The 19,291-nt window shown below is 48.6% G+C and overlaps 1 protein-coding gene and 1 pseudogene across 1 annotated transcript in view; one reads left to right on the plus strand and one right to left on the minus strand.

Annotated features, from left to right (window-relative positions):
• Nucleotides 1-6,787: 6,787 nt before the first annotated feature.
• On the minus strand, nt 6,788-6,849 carry LOC126002375 (uncharacterized; annotated as a pseudogene).
• A 9,262-nt stretch (nt 6,850-16,111) lies between these two features.
• MTMR12 (myotubularin related protein 12) overlaps nt 16,112-19,291 on the plus strand; it is a 78,731-nt gene continuing 75,551 nt past the window's right edge. The window contains exon 1 of the mRNA XM_049767709.1: nt 16,112-16,255. Coding sequence (XP_049623666.1) covers nt 16,175-16,255 — 81 coding nt within the window. The 5' untranslated portion in view covers nt 16,112-16,174. The remainder of the gene's footprint in view (nt 16,256-19,291) is intronic.

Here is a 19,291-nt window from a genome sequence, read left to right on the forward strand (position 1 = left end):
AACACTGGTGGTGGGAATACCCCGATTCAATGTCATTATGTACTTTAAATATTACTGTGAAAGATTTGTAATTCACTTGGTCACAATAAAAATTATAAAAATAAATAAACCTGGGGCCGGAGAGTAACACAGTGGTAGGACATTTGCCTTGCATGCAGAAGGATGGTGGTTCAAATCCTGGCATCCCATATGGTCCCCCGAACCTGCCAGGAGCGATTTCTGAGCGTAGAGCCAAGAGTAACCCCTGAACACTGCCGGATGTGACCCAAATAAATAAATAAATAAACCTCAAGGCACACAATTTTGGATAGCACAAGAAAATGTTGGCATTTTCAATAAGGATGTTAAACTATAGTTCATTTGGCTCATAAATAATATTGTAGGGGACCTGGAGATAGCTCAATGGTGGAGGCCCTGACTTGCAAGCCTTGAACACTGCCAGATGTTGTCCAACCCCGAAAAATCCAAGGTTCTCAGAAGGCACTGAGAACCCTCAAACTGCAGTTCCACTGCCCTCTTCATCCACCTCCTGCAGCTCCCTGCTCTGAGGTGGGTCACCCCTACAACCAAGTTCTGATTCTCACCTCTGCACTCAGCTAGCAGACTCTTGTGGGAAGCTGATTCTCTCATCATGAGTGAAAGCCTGTTGGGTGGGACCAGGGGTGGAGAGTGTCACCCTGGCAATAAGAGGAGCCCAGAAAAAAAGAGCAAAGAAACTACAGGCTGGGGCTGAGGATAGTACAGGTTTTAACACACCTTGCAAGGGGCAGGCTGGGGTTCATTCCCCAGCACCCCATATGGTCTCCTTAGCCCCTCCAGGAGTGATACCTGAGCATTGTCATGTGTGTTTCAAGAAATCCCCCCCCAAAAAAAAATAAAACAAAAGTGAAACCATAGGGCCCAGAGCATAGTACAGCAGGTAGGGCATTTGCCTTGCACGTGGCCAACCCAGGTTCAATCCCCAGCATCCTATTTAGTCCCCCAAGCTTGCCAGGAACATTTTTCTGAGCGCAGACCCTGGAGTGAGTTAGAATCTGAGCACCACAGGGTGTGCCCCCCCCCCCCCAAAAAAAGTGAAACCATTACTGGTGTCGGAGTGATAATACAATAGGTAGGGTATTTACCTTGCACATGACCATCCCAGGTTCAATCCCCAATCCTACACAATCCCCCATGCCCTGCCAGGAGTGACCTCTGAGCACAGTGCCAGGAATAAGTCCTGGGCACAGCTGGGTATAGCCCAGAAACAAACCCTCAAGTGAAAGCGTTCTCTGATTTCACATAACTCACATACCTTTTTTTTTTTTTAAAAAAAAAAACAGTTTTCCTATAGTTGCTATTTCTCACAGAGCAGGAGAATGTGGGAGGGGGATTCCCCCCATCTGGACCCTGGTTCATCTGAGTCCTAAGACTTTGAGAGTTTGGCAGCCTGTAGAGATATTTGCAGCCTGAGATCCCCTTGTTCCAACTTGACTCAGCTGCCCTGAGTATTTGCTCCAGAGCCTGTCAGGGGATAGGGGGCAGGAAGGCTGAGCACTGAGGCTGTCATCCCTGGTACGTTCACCCAGAAATCAGTTCCAAAGTACATTGAGATGAGATGTTTCCTTCAGAGGGGGATTTTTTTTTGGGGGGGGTTTGGGTCACACCCAGCAGCTATACGCTCAGAAATTGGTCCTGGCAGGGTTGGGGGGCCATATGGGATGCCGGGATTCGAGCCACCGTCCTTTTGCATGCAAGGCAAACACCCTACCCCCATGCTATCTCTCCGGCCCGGAAAAAAAAAATGTAATTGTGTGTGTGCAATTAAAATTTAAAACGGGCCCGCGAGGTGGCGCTAGAGGTAAGGTGTCTGCCTTGCAAGCGCTAGCCAAGGAAGGACCGGGGTTCGATTCCCCCCCCCCCCCCGGCGTTCCATATGGTCCCCCCAAGCCAGGGGCAATTTCTGAGCGCTTAGCCAGGAGTAACCACTGCGTATCAACCGGGTGTGGCCCCAAAAACCAAACAAATAAAATTTAAAACAAAAACAAACCAACAAACAGAACAAAATGGGAAAAGTGTGTGTGTGTGTGTGTGTGTGTGTGTGCGTGCGCGCGCACGCGCGCGCGCGTGTGCGGGGGGGGGGGGCAACTAGATTGATTACCTTTCATCCTGGGACAGACGTCTGTTTCAAACACAGAACAGTAAGGCTTTCAGAGCTACTGTTTGCTTTTACCACCACCTGAACAATAATGCCTTTCAGGTTGGCGGGGTGTGCAAATGGCTTGGCCAGTTCTAAAGCCAACCTGACTGCCCTGGAGGAAGATCAAATATCCCAGTGCAGGGGCAGGCCCCTCCTGTTTCATTCCAGAATGTGCTCCCAGCGCCTATGGCCAGGGACGTCCTTTGTGGAGAAGAGCTGCCCTCTATGCTCCCCGGATTCTCACAGCAGGCTCAGTTGGAACATAACTTGGCAGATAAAGCCACATTCACTGATGTCTTCCTTCACTGGATAAGAAACAGACGGGATTCAGTGGCCTCAGCTCTCCCACCCACCCAACCCTACCTTTGTAACAAATGCTAAGGGCTAAATTGCTGCTTGATCTCAGTTAAAATTCCAGAAGGAACAAAGGGGGATGTAGCTCAGTGATAAGGCACATACTTCACATGTGAGGCCCTGCTGGATGGTAAGGAGTGGGGAGGAAGGAAGGGAGGGAGGAACAGGATATGATTGTTTTGGTTTGGGGACTTTTTGTTTTTCCGACACACTTGAAGTGTCCAGGGGCTTCACTACCTTTTGCTCTGGGATGGCTCCCAGGAGTATTGGGGGACCGTGTGGTGCCAAGGACTGACCCTGGGCCTCCCACATACAGTGTGTGCACTCCAGTCCACTGAGCTGTCTCTACCTCAGTATGTGAATAACACATTATTTTGTGAGGCACAGCCTTTATATGATTGGATGCTATGCCAAGCTTTCAGTTGTGCCAATCTTAGTAATTTGAGATGTCAACAAGCTCCTTTCATTCCTCTCTCCTGGAAATCAGCCCTGAATCTTGATTTTCATTTTCCTGGAATGAGGTAAGAGAAATTTGAAATGGAGAGCCAACCAAAACAAGATTTCCTCCCTCACATTTCCTCCTTCTCACTTGGGCTCCCACCTACAGATTCAAGTCACCTCTGTTTCTTCTATCTTCCCAAGCACATCTTCCTGCTCTGTCTAAATCAGTCCTGTAACATCATTGACTTCATTCAAATCATGATCTGGTACTAGAGATGGTTTGTTTTTATTTATTTTGATTTTGGGGGGGTCCACACCCTGTGACGCTCAGGGATTACTCCTGGAGATGCGCTCAGAAATCTCTTCTGGCTCAGGGGTCCTATGAGACTCGAGGATTGAACCACGGTCCATCCTAGATTGGCTGCATGCAAGGCAAATGCCCTACTGCTGTGCTTTCGCTCCAGCCCCTGGAGATAGTTTAATGGTTAATGCACTTGCTTTGTATGCAGCCGACAAGGTTCAAAACCAGCATCTGTGGCCAAAGTGATAGGATGGTGGATAGGGCACTTGCCTGTTACACCACTGACCCAGATTTGATTCCTGGCACCCTGTATGGCCCCACAAACTTCTAGGGGATCAATGCCCTGATCACAGCTGGGTGTTGACCCCCCCAAAAATGAAACAAACAAAACATCAAGCACCTTATATGGTCCCTGAGCACCATCAGAGCATGGTGCTCCTAAGCCAAGTAAGGATAACCCTTGAACCCAGGGTGGTCCCAAAACTAAAACAGAAACAACACACTAAAAATCATGAGCCTGGGGCCGGAGAGGTGTTGCTACAGATAAGGTGTCTTGCCTTGCAAGCGCTAGCCAAGGAAGGACCGAGGTTTGATCCCCGGGTGTCCCACATGGTCCCCCCAAGCCAGGGGCAATTTCTGAGCGCTTAGCCAGGAGTAACCCCTGAGCATCAAAAGGATGTGGCCCAAAAAACAAAAAACAAACAAACAAAAAAAAAAATCATGAGCCTTCGTTCTCCCTTAGAGCAGTCTGTGAGTTAACTGAGTCTCCTTGAGTTAACTGTTGAAAATTAACTAGATGGGGGCCGGGCGGTGGCGCTAGAGGTAAGGTGTCTGCCTTGCCTGCACTAGCCTTGGACGGACCGCGGTTCGATCCCCCGGTGCCCCATATGGTCCCCCAAGCCAGGAGCAACTTCTGAGCGCATAGCCAGGAGTAAACCCTGAGCGTCACCGGGTGTGAACCCCCCCCCCAAAAAAAAAAGAAAAAGAAAAAAGAAAATTAACTAGAAGTTTTCTGTGAACTAGGTAATTAAATAGGTCTTTTCTAAAGAACAATGATACGTTCTTTCTTTTGGGGGGCACATCAGACTATGCTCAGGGCTTCTGGTTCTGTGTTCAGGGATCATTCCTAGAAGGGTTCAAGGGACCACATGGGATACTGGGATTGAACCTGCATCAGCCATGTTCAAGGCAAAATCCAGCATGATTTGGGGCTGGAGCAACAGTACAGGAGGATAAGGTATTTGTCTTACAAGTGGCCAACCTGGATTTGATCCCTGGCATCCCATGTGGTCCCTCACACATCACCAGAAGTAATTCTTGAGTGTAGAACCAGGAGGAATTGCTGAGTGTGGTGCTAAAACAATAATAAACAAAAATATGTTGTTGTTTTTTTGTTTTGGATCAAACCCAACAGCACTCAGGGTTACTCCTGGCTCTGCACTAAGAAATCACTACTGGGGTGAGGGTGGGGGAAGTGATAGCACAGCGGTAGAGCATTTGCCTTGCATGTGGAGAACTGGGAGGGACCTGGGTTCGATCTCCGGCATCCCATATGGTCCCCTGAGCCTGCCAGGAGTGGTTTCTGAGCACAGAGTCAGGAGTAACACCTGAGTGCCACTAAGTGTAGCCAAATGGAGAGAGAGACAGAGACAGAGACAGAGATCACTTTCAGCAGATGCAAGGGACCATTATAGGATGCTGGGCATCGAACCTATGTTGGCCATGTACAAGGCAAACACCTAACCTGCTGTGCTATCATCGCTCTGGTCCCAGATGCCTTCTTTTGTTTGTTTCTTTTGGGGCTACTCATGGTGATGCTCTGTGCTCAGGAATTCCGCTAGCTGTATCTAGAGGAGGACTCTGCTTCCAAGTGAGGGTGCAAATCCTGCCTTCAAGCTGGTAAGTTATATCTCTGGCCCCTGTTTTGTGAAATTTTTTTCTCCCCTGCATTGGGGAATGGACTCAGGTCCTCACAAATGCCAGGCACGTAGGAATTTGCCCTGATACTGATCCACATCCCATTGGCCACATCCCATGGCCCCGTGTTGCTGACTCTCTGCCGATAACTTACCTGTATCAGCTGACACCAAACCTGTGCAGCCAGGCCGGTCGCTCAGAGACATCTGCAGAGCAGGATACAGTGAGTAGCCCCTGAGCACTGTCGGGTGTGGCCCGAATATAGGCACTCCCCACCCTCATGAGTGTATTTTCTTTTATTTATTTATTTATTTATTTATTTATTTATTTATTTATTTATTTATTTATTTATTTATTTATTTATTTTAGTGTATTTTCTTGTAACCTCTCCCCTCTGAAACTCTCCCAGGACCCTTCAAAATGCATCTCTTCATCCAGTAGTGAAACGGCCTGCAGACTCCCCCATAGTCCTGTAGAGGGCGCCGCGTGCTCGTGCCCGAGGCTGAAAAAGCTCTCTGGGGATGGAGCTAGGAGGCATTGGCTGATACCGCCAAGGCTTGCTGGGGGTGAAGACACTGGACACTGGAGACCTGGCCCTGGACGCTTCCGGCAGTGCTGCGGGCTAGACGGAAACCCAATTTGATTCCGAGAGTTACCATAAGCAGCGTGCAGATAGATTCCAGACTGAGAAGAGCTCCAAGTTCCACCGCTGAGCGCTGAGTGCTGGCTTTGCATGTTGGATGGAGCCCTGGGTTTGACCCCTGCTTCCTACTTGCAGGGACCACGAAGCAGGGAGCTGGGAGTGGCCCTGAACACCTTGGAGCTGTGACCTGTGACCTACACACAGCGGCCAGAAATAAGAGCCCCAGACTGGTTCCCACAACCTTTAAACAAGAAGGGACAGTAAGAGGTGATGGAGTGATTTGGGGACCCAAGCCCAGACAGACAGAAGTGGTAAGGTTAGTGAAAAGCTTTGTATGTTATTTTATTTTTTAAACTTTATTGATTTTTTTGTTTGTTTTGGCCACACACAGGGGTGCTCAGGGGTTACTCCTGGCTCTGCATTCAGAAATCCACCCTGGCAGGCTGGGGACCCACATAAGATGCCAGGAATCAAACCTCTCCCTCCCAAGTTGCCTCACGCAAGGCAAACGCCCTACCGGCATCCCACATGATCCCCCAAGCCTGCCAGGAGCATTTTTTTTCTTAAAAATATGGAACGCGGGCCCGGAGAGATAGGACAGCAGCGTTTGCCTTGCAAGCAGCCGATCCAGGACCAAAGGTGGTTGGTTCCAATCCCGGTGTCCCATATGGTCCCCCGTGCCTGCCAGGAGCTATTTCTGAGCAGACAGCCAGGAGTAACCCCTGAGCACCGCCGGGTGTGACCCCCCCCCCCAAAAAAAAAAAAAAAAGGACAGCAGAGCCGGAGAGATAGCGTGGAGGTAAGGCGTTTGCCTTTCATGCAGAAGGCCATTGGTTCAAATCCCGGCATACCATATGGACCCCCGTGCCTGCCAGGAGCGATTTCTGAGCATAGAGCCAGGAGTAACCTCTGAGCCATGCCGGGTGTGATCCCAAAATAAAACAAAACAAACAAAAAAATGGAACGCGTCACGAATTTGCGTGTCATCCTTGTGCAGGGGCCATGCTAATCTGCCAGAAGCAATTTCTGAGCACAGAGCAAAGAGCGCTGCTGGGTGTGGTCCAAAAACAAAACAAGACAAAAATATGAAGATAAGACATAACATAGAGGAAAGTTTATCCTCAGAACAATCCTGCCAGGAATTTCCTGTTTCCAAACAGGAAATCCTGTTTGCCTCATTTTTGTTTGTTTATTTATTGTTGGTGTTTGGGTCACACCCAGCAGTGCTCAGGGGTTCTTCCTGGCTCCACACTCAGAAATCGCTCCTGGTAGGCTTGGGGGACCATATGAGAAGCTGGGATTCAAACCAATGACCTTCTGCATGCAAGGCAAACGCCTTACCTCCATGCTATTTCTCCGGCCCCATTGCCTCATTTTTAATTTCAGGATTTCTTTTTCAGTGCTAGGAACTGAACCCAGGGCTGGATTCATGCAGTGGATGTGTTTTACAATTGAGCTAATGCCTCAGCTAATTCTTATTGGTTGTTATTATTTATTTTCTGGGGAGGGGGAACACCTGGAGGTGCTCAGAGGTTAACTCCTGGCTCTGCATTCAGGAATCACTCCTGGAAGTGCAATGAGGACCGTGAGATGCTGGGGATTGAAATCGGGTTGGCCAGGTGCTGGACAAACACCCTGCTCCCTTTATTATCTCTCCAGCCTCAGGTGGAACACATCTTTTGCATTCAGAACCTCCCCCAACCGAGGCCAACCTGAGCTCCCTGCATGTCTTTTTTTTTGGGGGGGAGCCACACCCGTTTGATGCTCAGGGGTTACTCCTGGCTATGCGCTCAGAAATCGCCCCTGGCTTGGGGGGACCATATGGGACGCCGGGGGATCAAACTGCGGTCCGTCCTATGCTAGCGCTTGCAAGGCAGACACCTTACCTCTAGCGCCACCTTCCCGGCCCCAACCCTGCATGTCTTAACTGAGAGCACCAGATATAGCTCTGACGGCGCCTCCAAACCTACATAGCACTGCTGGGGAGAACTTTGCTACAAACAAAGCAAATAAAAATTTACAATCCCTAAAGTGCCCAGAAAGCAGCTGGCTTATTATTAATTAATTGGTTAATTAATTTTGGTTTTTGGGCCACACTTGTCTGTACTCAGGGCTTACTCTTGGCTCTCCACTCAGGGATCTGGCAGCTCTGAGGACCACTAATGTGCAGGGAATTGAACCTGCATTGATTACATTTTGTGCAAGGCAAGCATCCTATCTGCTATACTATTGCTTGGTTCTAAAGTTGGTCTTTTAGTACTTAAAAACTTCTTCACCAGACTATTTTTAGAAAACAATATTCTTCAAAACAGTAAAAATTGAGCTTCTCTATGACCTAGCAATACTGCTCCTGGGAATATATCCTAGGGGCCCTGAAACACAACACAAAAAAACCCTCTGCACTCCTATGTTCATTGCAGCGCTATTCTGGAAACAATCTAAGTACCCAAGAACATATGAGTGGATAAAGAAACTCTGGTACATATCTATACAATGGAATACTATGTAGCTTTTAGGAAAAATGAAGTCATGAAATTTTTGTATACATGGATGGAATTGGAATAATGATTAGCAAAAATAGTCAGAGGGAGAGGGATAGACATAGACATAGAATGATGTCTTGCACTCTTGTGGGATATAAATAAAAAGATAGTGGGGCCAGAGCAATAGCACAGTGGGCAGGGTGTTTGCCTTGCATGCAGCCAACCCAGGTTAGATCCCCAGCATCCCATATGGTCCCGAGCCTGCCAGAAATAACTTCTGAGTACAGATCCAGAAGTAACACGAGTGGCCCAGGTGTGGACAAAACCAAACCAAAACAAAAAGATATTATGGTATTAATATCCAAAGGCAGTAGAGAGGAGGGCCAAGAGGATTGGTTCATGGCAGGAAGCTTGCCACAAAGATGGGGAGTGTAGTTAGGGCAGAAAAGAGACGAATGTGATAATGATAGTTGGAAATGATCACTCTGGACAAGAACTGGGTATTGAAAGGAGATAAAGTGATATACATAACAATGTTTTAATAACAGTATTGAAAACCACAGTATCTAATAGGAAAAAGGGGGAGAGGAGAGAGAGAAAGTGAGAGATGTCTAACATAGAGGCAGCTGGGGTAAGAGGGGTTTGGAAAACTGGGACATTGATGCCTGAAAAGTGCATTGGTGAAGGGATGGGTGTTGGACATTACATGACTGATATTTTATCATGAACAACTTTGTAACTGTGTATATCATGATTATTCAATGAAAAATTATTAAGATAAAACATCCTTTGATTGTTATTTGTTTGTTTGTTTGTTTTTGGCCACACATGGGTGCTCAGGGGTTACTCCTGGCTCTACACTCAGAAATTGCTCCTGGCAGGCTCGGGGGATCGAACCACCATCCTTCTGCATGCAAGGCAAATGCCCTACCTCCATGCTATCTCTCTAGCCCCAAAAGCTTTGTATTTTAAATTAAAATTATTTTTATTTGAATTGCTTCTTCTATGTAGCATTTGTCTTGTATTTAAAAAACTTTCTATGTATATCAAAAACATATGGATATTGCTACATTTCATATATATGTCAGTTTAAGTTATTTACTGTTAGACTAATATCTCTCAAGCTTCAGAATCTGAAGATAGGGGCCAGAGTAATAGCACAAACATCCTTTGGTGGCCAGAGGGATAGTACACGGCTTAAGGCACTTGCTTTTTTTTTTTGGTCACACCCAGCAGCACTCAGAGATTACTCCTGGCTCTGTGCTCAGAAATCGCTCCTGGCAGGCTGGGGGACTATATGGGATGCTGGGATGCTGGTCTGTCCGGGTTGGTAGAATGCAAGGCAAATACCCTAAAGTTGTGCTATCTCTCTGGCTCTTGCTTTTTAAGTGGCTGACCCTGGTTTGAATCCTCGGCACCAGACATGGTCCCCCCTGAGCACAACCAAGATTCACTCCTGAGCACAGAGCTAAGAATAATCCCTGGATATGGCCAAGTATGGCCCAGAAACCAATTCACCAACCAAACAAATTTTCCTTGTTGGCTTCAGTTTTCTTGGCATCTGATTCAATGTTGTATTATTTCCAGAGTCATCACATTGCAACCCATTTGACCACAATCGATACTGAAGGTAAGATAATGTAGCTATTATAAAGCAGGGTAGCTTTAAAGGAGGGAAATTTGTCAATTGTGGATTGAAATAAAAAGTCCTTATGTGTGGGGCCGGAGCTAGAACAGACCCTGGTTCAATCCCCTGTGTCCCATATAGTCCCCCAGGCCAGGAGCGATTTCTGAGTGCAGAGCCAGGAGTAACCCTGAGAAGTCCATATGTATTGTAGGCCCAGAACAATAACACTGCACGTAGGGTGCTTGCTTTACATGCAGTTGACCCTGGTTTGATCCTTAGCATTTCATATGGTGCCATGAGCCTCTCTAGAAGAGATTTCTGCACTCAGAGCCATGAGTATTCCCTGAGCACTGCCAAGCATGGTCCCAAAACAAAAGTTTTTATTGTCTAAAGATTAGAACAGGTGTTCAAAATAACAGATAAGGACAGGAAAGATAGTACAGGGACTAATACACTTGACTTGTGGGGCTGGAGTTGGCATCCCATATGGTCACCTGAGCAACCGCCACAGTAATTCCTGAGCAATTCTAGATGTGGCTCCCCCCCCCAAAAAAAAAGAAAGATGACCTTGTAGACAAATGACCCCAGTTTGATCCCTGGAAAACACACACACACACACACACACACACACACACACACACACACACACACACACACTATCTCTCCCTAAATCAACCAAAAAAAAAACCTACCACAAATACTCTTAAATTATTATTCTGATTTGGAGGCCATACCCAGCTGTGTGCCAGGCTTATTCCTGGCAGGGCTCAGAGGGCCATGTGTAGTGCCAGGGGCCAAAACCAATGCAAATACTGTAATTCCTCACTGTACTTTTCAGATCCATCCAAATGAAAAAAATATACATATTTATTTACTTTTGTTTTCTGTGCCAGGAATCAATCCAGGACCTCACACATGTGAGGTCTAGGCTTTATCACTGAGCCATATACACAGCAGAAAACATTTTCTGAAGTCCTACACCTTATAACTGGGGGAGTCACTTGTAGTTATATAGATTAGAAACAAAGTAAGTTCTGGTGGATGGGATTGAACCAAGGACCTTTGGAATCCTAGCAATTACCATGTCAATCTATTAAACCCCAGACACCTGCAGGTAATTATTGCTGTTGTTGCTCTCATCCTAGATACAAAAGAAGCCCAGAGAGATGAAGAAAGATACCCAAACATGCAAATATAAATATATGTATATATACATATATATATCCTTAGGTACTCTATAATAGGTTGAGTCAGCTATATAATGTGCAAGTTGCAGTGCAAATGAATGTGCACTTTGAGCTAGACAGTCCAGCAGGTAAGGCACTTGGCTTATATGCAACTGACCCAACTTTGATCCTTGCCACCACTTATGGCTCTCCAAGTCCCACTTGAGTGATCTCTGGAGCACAGAGCCAGTAGTAAGCCCTGAGGACCACTATGTATGGCTCAAAACAAAGAGTTTTGTATTGTTTATTTTTTCTGAAAATGTGGGGTTTGAGTCTGAGCTAGCTCAGAGATTTTGTATGCAGGCTTTGTATGTTGGAGATCTGGGTTTGATCCCTGGTACTACATGATCCCCCAAGCACCACTAGTGAGACCTGTGATTGGTAGTAGCTCCTGCATATTCTGGATAGAGCCCCCAAACAACAATAACAAAACAAAGGGCCGGAGAGACAGCATAGAGGTAAGGCATTTGCCTTTCATTCAGAAGGTCATTGGTTTGAATCTCGGCATCCCATATGCCCCCCCCCCAGCCTGCTGGGAGCGATTTCTGAGCATAGAGCCAGGAGTAACCCCTGAGTGCTGCTGGGTGTGACCCCCCCCCCCAAAAAAAAAAACCAACAACAAAACAAACAAGGCATGTGGAGTTTTGGGGGGGAGGATATAGGAGACTGATCCATTCCATAGCTGATGTTGACCCCCCAAAGATTGGAACAGCATTATGCATGGGGGCAATGAGGTAGTGGCTCTGGCACTGAGAGCTCGAGGTAGGGAGGGCTCTGTTTCATCCCACCAAGACCCAGAAGGGATCAAGGGTAGTAATTGTTGTGTATGTAAATATTTTGGGGGATTACTATGTTACTCACCCTAAACTGATTGGTGATTGTGCCCTACCCTAGGGTGTGACCTGGCATTCTGCCCCCACCCTAGGGTAGGACCTGATTCTGCTTTCACCATTGGTTGGTATATGATCCCACCATTGGGTGGGACCTGACTCTGGAGTATAAAAACAGGAGTCTGTGGAAGGCCAGAGGCTTTTGCTGGCTGGGACTGAATCTGAGTCTTTGGACTTCAGTTTTGTCCATCCGAATAAAGCAAATATTTCCACGAGCCTGACTGTCTGCGAGCTGTTTACCCGCCGTTTCACCTCAGAACCGTGGGCTAGACAGGGACGCGTGCTCCGAGCTGGAAGAAAAGGGCCTCATTCTCCATCCCACCATCAGTCAACCTCTTCAGGGGCTGACCTGCTACAGTAATAAGCTGTGTGTGCGAGGAGCTATACCCAATCAAACCTTTCAAACTGGCCTAGGTACTTGTAGCAGAAGCCTCATGCCCAAATCCCAGGGTAGGGAGATGCGGATCTGGAAGCAATCTGATACAGGAAATAATCCATACATTGTTAAGAAGATAAAACAGGTTCAGGAACTTCCACCGAGAGCTTTCTGCTTCTAGCACTAAGACCAGCAAGCAAATAGCTCAGTAGTGGAAAACCGAAGCCAGTGGTTTTTTTTTTTATTGGGATGAGCAAGACCACACACACTCTTGGGTGGAGAACAGGTAGGGTAAGAGACTAGTCCAAACGATGCTTCAATCCAAAGGTGCTTCCATCCAATGAGTAACAAGCATATCCTGAATATGACAGAAACCAGTTAATCCAACAGGTACCCACTGGGCAGAGAATTAGTGAACCCAATACACTCCCACCCCCACACTTCCTTGTCCCTATTCTGATGGTAAGGTCTCCTGAGTAGAGGTCAGAAGCAGTCTTGGCTTTGGCTGGGTACAGCCAGAGTACCAGGGGAGAGGTGAGGTGTGTGGGGTGGAACTGTGTATAAACAGAAGGCCCAAAACTTCTGGATGTGCTCCATTCTTCCATTAAGCTTCAACACAGACTTCAGGCCTGGGGGAAAAGCTCACATAGCATGCCCACTATGTGCGAAGCCCAAGATTCCATCCCTAGCATCACTCACAGAACATGAGGCTTGGAGGGAGAGCACAGGGGTTTGGAGTCTATTATACCTTGTGGTATAAACTCATATGGTTCAAAACTCTGTTATCTCACATGCAACCAGAACCTGGTAGCTCTAATGTGTGTGAAACCTAGTGCCACACCACAGTGATTTCCAGCTGTGTCTCACTCAGTGTGTAGCAGCAACACCAGAAAGGGGGTGTAACCCTGGGGAGCACAGTGAGAAGGATGTACAGGCACTTTGCCAGGAAATTTAACCCCTGGTGAGCATGTATATTATAGACGCTCTGCAACCAAAGGAGTGAGCACTACAGCCTGATGTGCAATGTCTGGGGAGCACCTCTGCTAAAAATGGGCAAATGACATATCAGATATGGGGAATAACGTCTGATCATCACATCAACATCAACAATAATGAAAGCAAGGAAGAGGAAACAAAACAAGACAAAATGCGAGTGCTCACACAAATGGATCAGCAAGTGTTTGTATACATAAATTCGGATAAAAAGAAAAATGTCAAAAGTGCAACGATAGAGCATTAAACCCCAAGCAAAATGCAGGTCTAGTGCAGAACTTTCTGCAGGGAAATGGATAAGAGTCTCAATGAAGAGCAATTCTCCTACACCTCTGCAGGGATTTTTTTTTTCCTGATAAGGCTTTCCTAAATAAAAGTGATCACTCTGTTTTGAGGAAGTGTGGGTGTCGTGACCACCTCCAGTGTGCTCAAAACTGGCTTTGTGCTCAGGGATCATCCCTGAAGGGAACCATATATAGATGGTGCCAGGAACTGAATCCAGGCCACAGTTCCAGACAATCAATTTCTGGCTCTACTAACTCTCTGGCTGGAAATAACGCCTGAAATTGGTGGCTATACTGTTAACCTGGGCTTTGAAATCAACAAACCTGGCTGGAACTACAGCTGTCAGTAATGAGTTGAGAAGGAGGCAAGTAATTTCTATGCTTTCCCATTTGAACTGGGACTGTTGCTATTCAGTGGGGGCTCCAGCTGGGCTCTAATGGACAGATTTAGCAATGACAATCTTGTCAGAAATGAGGTTACAGTTCTCCTCCTGAAATATTTGCAAAACCAGCTACATTCATTTTCACTTAGAGTTTATATTTATTTGTAGTGCTTTTGGAATGGAGGAAATCAGAGCTGATGAGGGCAAGAATATTTGTCACTGATATCTAATGATTAACAGTTCTTGACACCAAAACCAAGCCACCAGGGCCAGAGCAATAGCACAGAGGGGAAGGCATTTGCCTTGCACATTACCGACCTGGGTTTGATCCTCAACATCCCATATGACACCCTCACCTCAGCCTGCCATGAGTAATTTCTGATGCAGAGTCAGGAATAACCCCTGAGCACTGCCCGGTGTGGCCAAAGAAACAAAACAAAGCAAAACAAACAAACAGACAAAAAGATCAAGTCACCACCTAGTACTATCTTATTTGCATATAACACAATGCTTGTTACCAAATGTGGAGTTTATTAGTTTTGGGACAATGTGTGTGTATCATCCCTGGCATCACTCAGAGCTTTTTCCTGGTCCTGGGCTCAGGAAATCACTCCGGTGATGCTGGAGATACTATAAGCAGTGGCCTCATGCAAGGCAAGTTCCTTAACTTACCCAATACTTCCTCCAGGCTCCCAATGGAGGATTTGCAATAGTTACTGAAAAATGAGTTAGTTCATAAAGAACTGAGTGAAGGATAAATCTCTTAAGGGCTTTGGCATTCTTGAGACGCACAAAAATTTGGAAAAAGAAAATCGACAAGGCTTTTTATTACTATTAAAATCTATTTCTAAGAACCCGTTAACATTTTAGTTTACATTTACACATTTATTTACACACCATGTTTACATTAAAATAAATTGATAGGATTTATAAGTTATGCAGATAAGATATGTCGTTTTAGACTCGTAAGATACGCCTCACAGTGAGTGTTTAGGGCCACACCCGGCGGTGCTCAGAGGTTACTCTTGGCTTCAAAGATCACTCCTGGGGTGGGTGTTCAGGAGACCTTATGGGGTGTGGAGGTCCTACTCTGGTCGGACGCGTGCAAGACAAGCTGTACTAGTGGTCCGGCCCTTCAAACAAAACAAAACAAAACAAAACAAAACCTGCCTTAATAAAATTTCGACAAAATGCATTAAAAAAAAAAACAACAAAACAACACGGGATGAGAGTGATGGCACAGCGGTAGGGCGTTTGCCTTACACACGGCTGACCCAGGGCAGACCTGGTTCTATCCCCTGTGTCCCATATGGTCCCCCAAGCCAGGAGCGCTGTCTTTCTTTTTTTTTTTTTTTTCAGGAGCGATTTCTGAGCGCGTAGCCAGGAGTAACCCCTGAGCGTCACCGTGTGGCCCCAAAACCAAAAAAAAAAAAAAAACCCAAAACAAATAAACAAAAGACCCCCAAAGCAATAGTTTTATTCCAAGGCGCCCAGAGAGAACATAGAGCCCACAGACTCTGGGCTCAACTACGTAGTGACCGTCACGTGATTGGATGACGGCGACGTCCTTGCCGCCCAATAGGCGTGAGGTCCGGAGAGAACACGGTCTTGATTGGCTGAAGGAAACGTCTCTCTTCGCAAAGAGGCGGGGCTTTAGGCCAGTGCCTTCTTCTGGACCCATCAGAGACGGCCAAGGGCGGGCTTTGCCTCGGGTGGGGGGGGGGCCCGAGGCCCGTCCCGGAAGAAGGTGAATCTCCGCCCTTCAGCCCCGCCCACCGCGAGGGGAGGGGGCGTGGCCTGGGCCCGGGCTTTCCGCTCCCAGGTCGGGGCGCGCGGGTGGGCGTGACCTAGGGGGCGTGTCAGGGGCGGGGCGATCGTTGTCAGCGGTGGAGCCGGATACGGGCGGCGCCGAGGCCGCGGGGATGGGCGGAGCCCTGGCGGCTGTGCTGGTGGCCGGCGCCGCTGCCCGAGCCCGAGCCCGAGCCCGAACCCGAGCGAGCCGGAGCCGGAGCCGGAGCCGGAGCAGCGACGGAGCCCGAGCGCGCGCGGCCGCCTCTGTGTTGAGCGTCGCGGCGGGATGCTCGGCAAAGGCGTGGTGGGCGGCGGCGGCGGCGCGAGGGCGCCCAAGCCGTCCTTCGTGTCGTACGTCCGTCCCGAGGTGAGCGGGCGGGCGGGCGGCGGGCCGGGTGGGGCTGCCTCGCCTCGGCCGGCTCGGGCGGGGACCCCGGGCGCGCGCGGGCCGTCAGGTGTGTGCGCGCCGGCCGCCACCAGTGGAGGGGCCGAGCCGGCCTGGTAGTCAGTCGCCCTGAGGAGGGCCCGGCCCGGCCCGGCCCGGCGCGCCCAGAACCGCCGCCACCCCGGCCCCGGCCCCGCGTGGGTCTGTCCGTTCGGAGCCGGCGGTCCCCCAGGGCGTTGACCCGGAGGCCCCCCTGGGCCAGATCCCCCCGTGGTCAGTCCGGGCTGGACACCCCCGGAAGAGTGGGTCTGTGCGGAGCCGGCTCCCGCGTCCGGGACCAGCCCCCCGCGTGGGTTGGCCCCGGGACCCCGGCCCCGGCTCGGCCCCTTGCACGGGGTCTCGCCCGAGCCCGAGCCCGACCCCAGGCCCGGCCCCCGCGCGTTGAGCAGCTTCTACAGTTGGTTCCGAGACGCTGGCGGGGTCCGGTGCGCTGCCACCTTCCCTCCCTCCCGCCCCGCAGCACCCCGCAGACGTCCGGCCGCTGTCCATTCCCCTCCCTGGCTTCGCCCCCTCTCCGCTGCACCCTGCCCACCGCCGCTGCTTGCTTTTCCTCCTGTTATCTTCCCCCAACGAGTTCATTCATTCGTTCCCGAGAGATTTTATTTTTCTTTTCGAGCCCACTCGCTCCCACTCCGTGCCAGGGACTACTGTTCTGGAAATGTTGGGGCTGTAAATCAAATATAAAGACACCCCCCCACCCCACCCCACCTCACCTCACCATCTCCTGCCTCTGTCTCCTTTGGCTTTTTGCAGAGAGTCGGGAGTGAGCAGAGCAGAATTAAAGGTGAAATGCAAGTAATTTAAGTAATTTCTGAGGCACTTTTTTGGACGGGGGGAGTTTTGGGCCACACCTGGGATGCTCAGCGGTCTCCCCATTCAGGAATCGCTCGTGTTGGTGGGGCTCAGGGAATCATACAGGGTGCCGGAGATAGAACCGTTGGGTAGGCTGCATGCCGGCTAGGCGCTGTCCTGTTGCCCCTGGTCCCCCCAGGGGCACTTGAAATTTAAGGTCGTGGGCATTCAGCGAGAAAAGGCTCCTTTTGCAGGACACTGGCATTTGAGCAGACTTGACGGTTGCTAGGCTGTGCAGTGCAGCTAGAGAGAGGGCTGAGTGAGGGTGACTTACCTTGCATGTCAGAGGGCCTGGTTTTGTTCCCCAACATCACCAAAAAAAAAAAAAAAAGTTCAGGTACAGGGAAGAGTTTGGAATCTTGGCGCCCTGCAGAAACCAGGTAGGTAAGAGGGGGGAAAAATGGGAGAGGTGATAACTTCTGGCAATAAATGCAAAGCTCCGAGTTCAACCGCCTAATTAGATGTGCTCTTAGTTTGGATTGTGGTTTGATGTTACTGCTGCTTCACAAGCGCTAGGTCAGCAACGTGAGAAGTTCTGGTCTTCCTGTGCCCTCCTAAGGCCAGCTTGCGTGACCTATTCTTGGGTCAGGGACATTTTTTTCTTTTCCCATCTGTAAGAGTCCTGGAGCCTGAAACCTTGACCTTTGTTATGGACATTTTAAAAGGGAGAGGTTTTGAAATGGGTCATCTTTTTTTGCTCCTGAGTTATAAAAGCCAGCCACTTCCTCTGCGAATGCTTCATAGGAGCGGGGCCTTCTTGAGTTCTCACCCAGCCTCCTGTAGCATCTTGGGTAAGTAATGTGGCCAGTTTCTGTGCACATGTGTTTTGCTCGTGCTTGGGTTTGAAGTACAACTGATCTTTTTAACCTTTCCTCTGCGGGGAGAGTACACTACAGGTGGCAAAACTTCTGAAATATGGCCAGAGTTCAAGAATGTTCAAATTTTTATCACCCCCCCCCCCACATGTTGTCATTAGACATATTTTCCCTCTTTGTCCACAAGGCCTGTTCGATTTCCTTTGAGGGATAATTAGGGAAGGGGAGTGGTTCTGCCCCAAAATAAAGCCTGAAATGGTCACATTTTTCAGATCCTCATAGTTGGCAGTTGTGGGTTTTTTTTCTTTTGCATTGAAACACGCCGTGTAGACACTGTATATGTTTGTTATAATCTGTTTCTCAAAATATTTTGTGGCAGAAGATAAAACTCTCTAGGGCCCGGAGAGATAGCACAGCGGTGTTTGCCTTGCAAGCAGCCAATCCAGGACCTAAGGTGGTTGGTTAGAATCCCGGTGTCCCATATGGTCCCCAGTGCCTGCCAGGAGCTATTTCTGAGCAGACAGCCAGGAGTAACCCCTGAGCACCGCCGAGTGTGGCCCAAAAACCAAAAAAAAAAAAAAAAAAAAAAAAACCTCGCCTAAATTGGGGATGGCTTTTAAGAGGAAGAGGACTGGAGAGAGAGTACAAGTTTACTACTGATAGGGCATTTGCCTTGCACACAGCTGACTTGAGTTTGACGTTAGCATCTGATAGGGTTCCTGAGCCCTTTCAGGAATGATTCCTGAGTGCAGAGCCAGGAATAACACCTGACCATCACTGTCTGTGTGACCCTTACCACCCCCAAATACAAGTAGGAGGTGAGATAATTTGTTTGGTTATGGCTTTGGACCATACCTCCAGTGTGTAGGGATCATTCCTGGTGGTACTCAGGGGACAATATAGGTTACTGGGGATTGAACCTGGGACTGCTGTGTGCAAGGCAAGTGCCCTACCTATTATGTTATTGCTCCAGCTTCAGCAATTTTATTTTATTTTATTTTATTTTATTTTTTGGTTTTTGGGTTACTCCCTGGCTCTACGCTCAGAAATCGCTCCTGGCAGGCTCGGGGGACCATATGGGATGCCGGGATTTGAACCACCTTCCTTCTGCATGCAAGGCAAATGCACTACCTTCATGCTATCTTTTGGGGTTTATTTTGGGGAGGGTGTTACATCGAATGGTGCTTGAGGCTTGTTCCTGATCACTCCTGGTGGGCTCGGGGAACCATATGGGATGTCGAAGATTGAAGCTGGGTTGGCATATGCAAGGCAAGTGCTCTACCTCTGCCCC

This window comes from Suncus etruscus, chromosome 2 (assembly GCF_024139225.1).
Source record: "Suncus etruscus isolate mSunEtr1 chromosome 2, mSunEtr1.pri.cur, whole genome shotgun sequence".
NCBI lineage: Eukaryota > Metazoa > Chordata > Mammalia > Eulipotyphla > Soricidae > Suncus > Suncus etruscus.